At 35.2% G+C, this 10,000-nt stretch overlaps 1 protein-coding gene across 3 annotated transcripts in view; it reads left to right on the forward strand.

The window, feature by feature from the left end:
• LOC310724238 (inactive dipeptidyl peptidase 10) overlaps positions 1–10,000 on the forward strand; it is a 70,440-nt gene that overhangs the window by 51,886 nt on the left and 8,554 nt on the right. For all 3 annotated transcript variants that reach the window (XM_083538006.1, XM_083538008.1, XM_083538007.1), the window contains exons 10-20: positions 1,157–1,254; positions 1,373–1,496; positions 1,643–1,681; positions 1,852–1,959; positions 2,390–2,481; positions 5,731–5,778; positions 5,875–5,996; positions 6,580–6,627; positions 8,529–8,627; positions 8,749–8,818; positions 9,689–9,883. In XM_083538006.1, the coding sequence (XP_083394132.1) occupies positions 1,157–1,254; positions 1,373–1,496; positions 1,643–1,681; positions 1,852–1,959; positions 2,390–2,481; positions 5,731–5,778; positions 5,875–5,996; positions 6,580–6,627; positions 8,529–8,627; positions 8,749–8,818; positions 9,689–9,883 (1,043 nt within the window). The remainder of the gene's footprint in view (positions 1–1,156; positions 1,255–1,372; positions 1,497–1,642; positions 1,682–1,851; positions 1,960–2,389; positions 2,482–5,730; positions 5,779–5,874; positions 5,997–6,579; positions 6,628–8,528; positions 8,628–8,748; positions 8,819–9,688; positions 9,884–10,000) is intronic.

The following is a 10,000-nucleotide window of genomic DNA, read 5'->3' on the forward strand; positions in this document are numbered from 1 at the left end:
TACAATTGCCATTAAGAATTTTGCCTACAAGTGTCCAACAGTAAACTGTTGATAACCTTAACAATGATAATTATGGAAATATAATAAATGGAATGGTCATTCATTGTCACCTACATGAGGATGGGTTTCCTTTTGAGTCTGCTTCCTCTCAAGGTTTCTTCCTCATATCGTCTCAATAGTTTTTGCTCGACACTGTTGTACTAGCTTGCTCATTAAGGTTAAGCTTAGGGAACTTATAAGAGAATTTATTAATATATATATATATTTTTTTTAAAGCTGCTTTAGCTAGATTTTTAGCTATCAGCATGATCTGGTAGCAGTGACATTTCTTGTATTTTTATATAAATTAGCAACACGTCGTTTTTTTTCCCCTTTTTATCGAAACTGTTAATGTTCTGCAATGTCCATGGGGCAAGCTTCAGTTATCACTTACTTTAAAACAGCTATAAAAAGACCATTCACTCAATAGCCTTACCTTTCCCCCCTCTTGAAGTTCATAAGACAAAATAGCAGCCTATCATGTGACCAAAAAATACCTCTTTCCTGAAAACTCTCCAGTGATTTTGAGTGTGCTTCTCTACATCAATTATTACATGCTTTACTTTGTTAAACAAAAGTACATTTTTAAACAGTTTATTATTAACCTTTAGATAGTGCAGGCTGTCCCTGTAAATGAGCTAGTACTATATGAACGATAATGTATTAAAACTATCATATTAAAGCTATTTATCTATTTTCTCGTTTATTTTAAAGCCCAGGAGCCAGGCTGTTATAGAAAATTAATGCACACCTCGAGACTTCAACTGCATATATATTGTCTGGGAAGCCATTTCTCAGTGAAAGTAAAATGTTATAGGTTCATTAATATTTAAATGCATTTGAATACAAAATCTATTAAGTAATAAGTTATATCTTGGAGTATAAAATGTGCCTACCAGGAGAGGTATATCTGACAGTTTTTACCTTGTGGGCATATTTCGCTGTTTCCCAGAAGAAAAAAATCATTACATTTTTACAAAACCTGCAGCTTTTATTTAGAAGATTTAAATAGCCAAAATGATAATGAGAATAAGGATAGAATGTATTGGCATAACAGTAATTAGATGGGAAAGTCCTCATAAAACTAGTGAGACAAATGTTTGTTTGTGTGTCTCAGGTTGGCCAAGTAAATCCTACAGTAAAGTTGAGTGTGGTTACACTAAATGGCTCATCTCCCACCATCGAGCTTCAGCCTCCTAGTAGCCTGGAAAAAAGGTAGCACACAAATTGAACAAAAGAATATAAACTGGCTTATGATTTCTGATAATGGTTAATTGTGCGAAAATAAGTGCTGCTCGTAAACATGTTTGTGTTGTTGGTATTTAACTGATAGTGAGTACTACATAACCATGGTACGGTGGGCAACCGAGGAACATGTGACTGTGCGCTGGCTCAACAGAGCTCAGAACACATCCATCCTTACGCTCTGTCACACACACACTGGAGAATGTGAACGGGTGAGTGACTTCTGACACAGCTCCACACGATAAGATAATTGTTTTTCCTGACCAATACAAAAGCAAATATTAATTAACACGTAATACATGTGGAACAGAGGTTGTTGTTGTTCAATTAAATTTCATTTGGGATTATCTCTCTGCAGAAGCATGTGATGACATCAGACAAATGGATCGATTGCCAAGTAAGCAAACAATTACAGCGTTATTTTTTTTTTCAGACTTAGCTTCTGCAAAATACAGTTTATTAAATTCTGTTTTTGTGTGTGTGTGTGTGTGTGTGTGTGTGTGTGTGTGTGTGTGTGTGTGTGTGTGTGTGTGTGTGTGTGTGTGTGTGTGTGTGTGTATGGTGTAGAATGAGGAACCTATTTTCTCTAAAGATGGAACAAAGTTCTTTATTACTTTACCCATAAAGCATGGCAGTCAGGGTTCTTTCCGCCACCTCACCATGATGTCAGAGCAGGTACATGTTTTTTTTAAACAACACTTTTAAAATTATTTCAATAAATTAGTTTATTATAGTGTATTGTTTTGTAATGTATTGTATTGGTTTAGGGTTAGGGGTTAAGTTAGGGGTTAGGGGGTTAGGGTTGGGGCTAAGGTTTGGGAGTTAGGAAAAATGTACACAGGTAAACTTTACAAGTACCCAGCTTGCTTATAGCTCTCCACATTATATTCCATACCACAACAATGTGCATGCTCTGTATTCTCAGGTTTGCTTCATGGACATAGAGCATTGAGAGTTTTCACAAGTGCACTGGATATCCCTTTTCTCTTTTATATGTGAATTCAAAACTAACAAATCTCCCGACCCAGTGCACCACATGTGGCTTTAGACATACAAAGAATGTATATTTGTGTGACCTTTGTCCTGTGCTTTTTTTGATGCTCAGCATGCTGATGGAGAGGTCAATGTACGGCACCTCACATCTGGCAACTGGGAGGTCACTAAGATTCTGGCCTATGATGAGAACCTGGACACTGTGTGAGTCTCATGTAGATAGGTAGAGTGGATATAAAAGTCCTCACATACCTATTAATATTGCAGTATTTAGCGATATGATAAATATTGTTGTCTGATCATGTCAGATCTTGTTCTACCTCCAGTGTGTTATAGCAACCAATAAATGTGGGAAAAAATGGAAAAACGAAAAGGGAAAAATACAGATATCATGTGCACATACCTGTTTATAATAAAAAATGAATTAATTAATTTCCCAGTTATATTTAAATTTATGTTTAAAAGTTATTCTTATATGTATGCCATTGTAGCGAATTTAGCTTGCAAAAAGGGAAATATTTGTGAGTAATTATAACGGGTTATAATTCACCATAAATATTTAAATTAAGTTTTAAAATTAAGGGTAATTAAGGTAATGTTACTATTATTTTGGTCTGTTCGTCCACCAAACAAACAGTATGATCTTTTATTAATTCTACAGAAGGGCTATCTCCCGGCCAAGAAAGACACGATCACCTTTTTACTTTATACAGTACAAGTAATTTAGCATGTAGCAAGATCACAAGTATGCAGTGACCTTGAAATGAGAGCGGCGTTTAATGAATGAGACCATTCAACATAGAATTAAACTAAACAAACATACATTAAAAGAAAGAGAAATTAAGAACATGTAAAAGGAGGAAGAGAGAGAAAGAACGAAAAACAATGGCAAGTTTAACTTCAAATTGACCACAACCTAAATGGGAATCATCAAGAAATTCAAATTTACCTTAATAAAGGGGCTCGAGCTTAATCACACATTTAAATAGTTGGTAAAACGGTTACTAGCATTGGCGTTGTTGCTAAACAAGAGTCCAGATGCAGTAGACAAAAGGAGATTCTTGAAGAGTCTGTTAGGAGTTCTGCCAGGTTCTCCTAAAGATCAGAGTAGAAGTTAAAGCAAGGTAAAGCTTGCCGGTAGATTTGTCTCAAAGGGTTTGAGTCCTGTTTTGAAGAAATGGTCTTGAGCAACGATTTGTTGGGTTTCAGAATATTTAAAGGTCCCCTAGCCACACCCATCTTTGGTGGAATGGCCACCAGAGGAAGAAACTTTCATCCCAGATGTACTGAAGCCGAGTTTAGAAAATAGACTTCCTTATCACTTGAATGCCCCTATTGAAGTCAGCTAGAGAGGCCAGGGACCATCCTGTTTTGTGTGTTTTTAGTGTGGGGGTTTGACACTGTGGTATGGAACCCCCTAATATAAGTGTAAACCGTGGGGCCCATTCTGTGATTGATATGCAGATAATAAAAAAAAAAAAAAACTTTCTTTCGGCTTCTCCTATTAGGGGTCGCCACAGCGGACCATCCGCATGTTTGATTTGGCATATGTTTTTACGCTGGATGCCCTTTCTAACGGCTTGGGACCGGCACTAAGGCTTGTGCAACCCTAATAGCTGGGGTTGGTTTCCTGACCGGTGATCAAACCCGGGCCACAGCGGTGGGAGCGCTGCATCCTAACCACTAGACCACCAGGGACCTCTGTGATTGATTTGCAGATGTTAAAGGTTAAAAGGAATGCCTGGGACAGGTAATCTAGCTGATACACAAAATTATCCTAGGTAGACACTACACCATTAATAAAGTGATTTAACCACAAATAATGTCTAGCTGTTTCTGCAGTAATTTTTTCTGTAGAAATTCATTCTCACATAAACAAACAAATAACCATAATTCACCCGAAAACATTCAACAAAATGAAGTCTGATGAGAGCAAGGTAGAACTTGGTCTGTTTTTAAGAGATGTATTTGGAACAAAAACAATACAGCTCATCAGCTAAAGAATGCCCTACACCTTATGAAGCACGTCGGTGGCAGCATAATTCTATGGACTTTCTTTTGAGCTGGGACTCAAGTCAAGTTAGAGGGCAATTAGGAATATCTCCAAAAATACTTTAATCTATGTTGCACCAAACCACCAGGCCTCTGTTAGACAGCTAAAGACGAAGAAAAAACTCACTTGCCAGCCCGATGACCAAAGTGCAAATCCAAGTCAGCAAGAGAATGAATTCAGATGAAGAAAATCCTGATTTTGGAATAGGTCAGTCCAAATATTCTATTGAAACACCTGAGAAAATCCTGAAGAGGGCTGTGCACAGGAAATCCTCATCGCAATTTGATAGATCTGGAGCATTTCTGTGAGGAGGAGTGAAATAAATTTCTACTCCACTCTGCTTTATAATAAGAGACTCTAATATGTATATCATCTCCACATATATGGGGAAAAAATTAGATTAATTAAATTAGAATTTAAATGTAATTGTTTTATTACAAATTATAATGCTGATTTCATTTTCGTTCTAAGCTATTTTCCATTTACAGTGCAGCATGTTTTTTTTTTTTATGTTTGCAAACATTCTACTCCAAATACCAATATTAGGAGAAGAATAAAAGACACTTTGTGGCCGAATATTTTTGCTTAGTTTTTGAATGTTGGAAATGTTGTTTTTACTATTTCAGGAGGAACTCTTTGGGGTTTCCTATTCATGGAAACTTTAATATGCCATGCAATTATAAGTAAAAAATATTTTGAGATACAACTGCTGACTAATTAAATGGAAGTGAACAACAAATACACTACATAAATTACATAAAAAATTAAGCAGTGAGACAAAGAAACAACAGAAACCGAGCATAAAGACAACAACATCCATGGAATACACAAGCAAGACAAGGGGTGAGGTGCAGGGTGTGGCTTTAATATGTGCTAGTTATCCAAAAATGTGACACAGGTAACGTGGCATAAAAATGACAAAAATTAATTCCTGCATGTTTTCATTTTGAATTATATTTAAAGGTTGGCAAAAGATCTGACATGATCTGCAAACTTCTGATATCCATTGTATATTATTTTTCTTTAATACAGCTTCTGTTTATCTTACTAAAATCATTATATAATTCTGTGGTTTTATATTTGTCATTAAATGTATGATTATCTTTGAAACACATACATAAATAACCACAATTTCTTTACACACTCAAAAGCAAGAGCAGGTTTTAATTTTATTTTATGGACTTGTTTTATGACAATTATTTATTTCAGAAGTGAAAAATATCTGGAAATAATTAAAGTGCATTTGGCTGGCCAAAACTAAAATCCTGGTCAAAAAAACTGTGACACTAATAAATAGTTATTTTGTCTTCTCTAAGATTATATAAGTTTGCTTGCAGTCTGTGTCATCAAGTTATCATTAATCATCAGTTATTTACAATGTCATTCTTATTTTAATATAGGTATTATATCAGCACAGAAAATGGAGTCTCACAAAGACATCTGTACAGGTAAGGTGTGAAGAAATCAGATTTTCTTCATGTCAGTAGTAAGGGCTCTAATACAGTGACCGACCTAATCTACCTAATTTACCTTGTGTATGTTAGGGTGAGGACAGAGGATGTGTTTCATCGTGAGTGTTTGACCTGCTTCCTGTTCAAACCTCACTGCACCTATTATGATGCAATGCTGAGTCCAGATTTACAAACCGTACTGCTGCACTGTGCAGGTTCGCTTTTAAACATCAACATACCACACACATTTTTTTATTCTTTTATTTAACTGCAAACATAAGGTTTATATAAGACAATGAACATGCCCATATAACCAGGGTGTTGGCAATCATGGAAGCAAAAATAGCTTAATTAATTAAATATTCATAATGAAATTATTAGACAGACAGATGGAGAGAAAGACTGACTGATTGATTGATTTATGGATTGATTGATTAATTGATTGATCTGGATTTATTTAGCAGAAGAATTAAGAAAAATACATGTTTCACAGGAGAAATTTGCTATAGACTTCCAATTTACTCTAAGTAAACACGCTTTCTTTTGTTTCCAGTAAAGGAAAAAAGTAAGTGGTGAAATAAATAAAGATAAGGCTAGAAAACACTGACGGTGCTTTTTTTAATTCCATCAGACTTGAAGCAGCACATTTAAGTGATTTACTGCTAATTTCAGTAGATTCTTAAAGTTAAAAAAACATGGCTGTGTCAACATAATTAATTATAAATGAACTTGCATAAATACCTAAAGTGATTTATTTTGCTGAGTGGGTTAAAGTGTTCAAGTTTTGTCTTCCCTCAGGGCCTAGTATTCCCAAAACCACTGTGCACCAGATTGCCAATATAAGCAGTGAGTATTAAACACACCCACACATAGTCACTTAGAATAAAATGATTTAAACCATAATTACAGCCTTAATTAGAGGATACTTTCTGTCTTTTCAATGATTTTTTTTTTGTCCTTTTTTTGACTGGCTTCAACTTCGCTTTGGCTTACTGCCAGTAATGTCAGAATTAAAAGAAATTGTTACATGCCTTGCAAATGATCGGATAATTACTGGCTTGATTTTCAACCTGATAATTACTGCACTTCATTTTTACCTAACAGGGAATAAAATAGCTGCAGAACATTTTGACCTTCTCTAATGCATAGACACAGCATGGACTGGTGAGAACAATAGTCACATTTCAGTCCTATGGCAATCTATACCTGAAAACCTATTTTGGATCCCATTGTGGTGCTGGTTGAACTTCGCAAATTAACCACTGAACAAAGTTCATGTAAAAACCAGCAAGAATGCACCATTCATTTGGTATGGAGTGATCTACAAAGCATGCCAATAGCACACTCACTCTGTACATGTCAGCATTGCACAGTTTGCCAATGAATTTGTTCCGCTGCTGCTCATTGTGTTCTGCATTATCTGTTATCACACTGTTATATTGTATGTATCACAAGATGTACATGTGCCCCTGTTTGATGAACACAGCTGTATATGTAGCCAGTCTGCCTAAAGATGTCCCAGACTTTGCTAGTTGTGTGTGATTTATGAAGTTAAGTTGTTTTTGTATAATACATAACAAAATAGATATATAATTATTTTGATTTTATTTGTCAATTGAAGTGGTGGCTGTTAAATTGTTCACGATGGCCCAGTTTTTCAAAGAGAGAAGAGCACTTACACACTTTGTACATATGGCAGTAAACAAAGTCTTATAATTTTCAAGTAACATCAAGTCAAGAAGCTCATATATACTGTATATTTTACCCATATACAGTATATAGCTGATGAAGAAAACAGTGAAATGAAACAACATTTCTCTAGGACCCTGGTGCTACATAAACAACATAGAGCTTGTACAAATGACCCAAATGATCAAATTAATAACAAAATGTAGTCATCAGAACAGAATTGACAGAATGAATCATCTATTATTCACACCCCCTAATTTTGAGCGAAGGCTCTGAGGCTTGTGCTTCTGCTGTGTGTGATTTTCTTTTTACCTCAGGTTATTAAATAGAGACTGATGTGAATGATGCAGATAATAGGAATATGAACTTATGTATTTATTTTTTAATTCTGCATGTATTCCACTGCAGTTTTTCATGTGTAGATTAGTTTATAAATGTAAATTTAGGTGGGGCATCTTTTAGCACTATTGGAAGGTCCTTTTTAGCTTTTCATTATTGGGCATAATCCAATAATAAAATGATTGATCTTAGTATTTGATTGAACTACAGTACGACACCTGACCATCACACCCATATATTATTCTTCTTCAAACTGTTTTACTCAAATTTGTGTAATTTTGTGTAGGATGTCATTAAACATCATTATACTTTCACCGAAAATAAGGGCCTCAAACATCTTCCATCTTGACAATGCCCCTAAACCCACCTCTAAAATGTTAAATTATACATATTTTAAATATAAGATTTAAAGACTATAGGTGAACATTTTCCCAAAATTTTGCATGATACTTTTATTGATTGAACTGTTGTTACCATTATATTTTTGTAGTTGAGTAGTTTTTTTTTTTTTCTCAAAAATAAAATAAAATTTAACATGCTACAAATAATGGTAGATTGGGGTTGGAGAAATAAAGGAATATCCCCAATTCCAATGATTTATTTTTGAAGCATGTCCTTTATTTTTAATTAAACTGTATAGTCAGTTTCACCCATGAAGAAGTTTTATGACCAAGTGTTAAGTCGTGATATCTAAAATGTTTCTTCTTGGGTTTTTGTAGGTTTCATGACTATAGAATCTGGTTTGGAGTTCAGACACTTGCTCAGACACAAAAAGATCCCTCGCCGAGAAATCAGAATCATTCCCTTCAATAACCATGGTAACAAATTACTCGCATCAACACTGATATGACACACAGTGGTCAGTGCGAGACTAAATATGGCACTGAAATTCATCTTTGTTCAAAGTGATAGCTTTTATAATGAGCTGTGTGTTTACAGCACTGCGACTGGAGCTCAGCTTCCCTGTGGATTTTGATGAGATTAATCAGCATCCTCTGCTCTTCGTACTGTACGTTTATCCATAATTCTCCATTTATACCAATCTGACATGCACACACATACAAACACCGCTTGTATGTACAAGATAAAAAGCTTGAACGCTACCAAAGCCAGTATCATGAAAGATGATTCACTTTTACAGCAGAGACAATTGAAACTGAAACCAATACAGTTATAACATTTTTAATTGTCTTTTTACACTGATTAGTTGTAGAAGTCATAGAACTGTTGATGCTCCAGAAAGCAAAAACGCTCGTTAGGAAAATGTTTCGATTAAATTTTAGTAAGCACCCATTCAATGAAACACATAGTAAAGATGTGAAACAGAATACATTAGTGAAACAGTATAATGCATTACATACAGCTTCTCATAATAGTTCATTATGAAATCACTAATCAGTACCACATTAGAAAGAACATTTGTCTTAGCATTTTTTTTACGATTACACAGTTTATCTTTTGTTTCTTACAGGGATTAAGCTCATCCTGAGTGTTTTAAAGATTTAAATTATAAATAAATCACCTAGTGTCTTGATTATAGACTTTTTTCTGATATTTAGTTTTTGTATTTAACATCTATAATCTTGAACATAGAACCCTCACACTACAAATTCTGTTTGTTTTTTTTTTATTCTGGAAGATTGTTTGTTGGACCATTCAGATGTATTGCTATCCAATTAGAGTGCTGGTATTGCAGAAACTTGACACACAGTCTGGTTGCTCTTTATTGATCTTGGCACATCACTGATTACCTATCACCTGCTATTGATTTCATGACACTTTTGTTTAGTCTGCTTTCAGTCTGTGCACTGTGGTATACACACACACACACACACACACACACACACATAATAACAAGCGTTGTCTCCTTTGTTTTTAGTGACAGTGCCCCTGGTGGTCAGCAAGTGAGTGAACAGTTCCGTCTGGACTGGGACTCTGTCTTGCTGAGCTCAGACAAAGTGATTGTGGCTCGTCTGGATGGAAGAGGAAGTGGCTTCCAGGGGCAAAAGTTTCTTCAGGAAGTGCACAAGCAGCTGGGAGTGTTGGAGCTCCAGGATCAACTCGCTGCTCTAGAGTAGGGGACAGTGTCTTTTTCTTTACACGTCTTACATCAATTTTCAAGCTATACATCAGAATTCTTTCTTAAAAGTACACAAAACATGAATGAATATGTGACTGAAAAACTGATTTG

Source organism: Silurus aristotelis, assembly GCF_946808225.1.
Source record: "Silurus aristotelis genome assembly, chromosome: 3".
In the NCBI taxonomy this organism is placed as follows: domain Eukaryota; kingdom Metazoa; phylum Chordata; class Actinopteri; order Siluriformes; family Siluridae; genus Silurus; species Silurus aristotelis.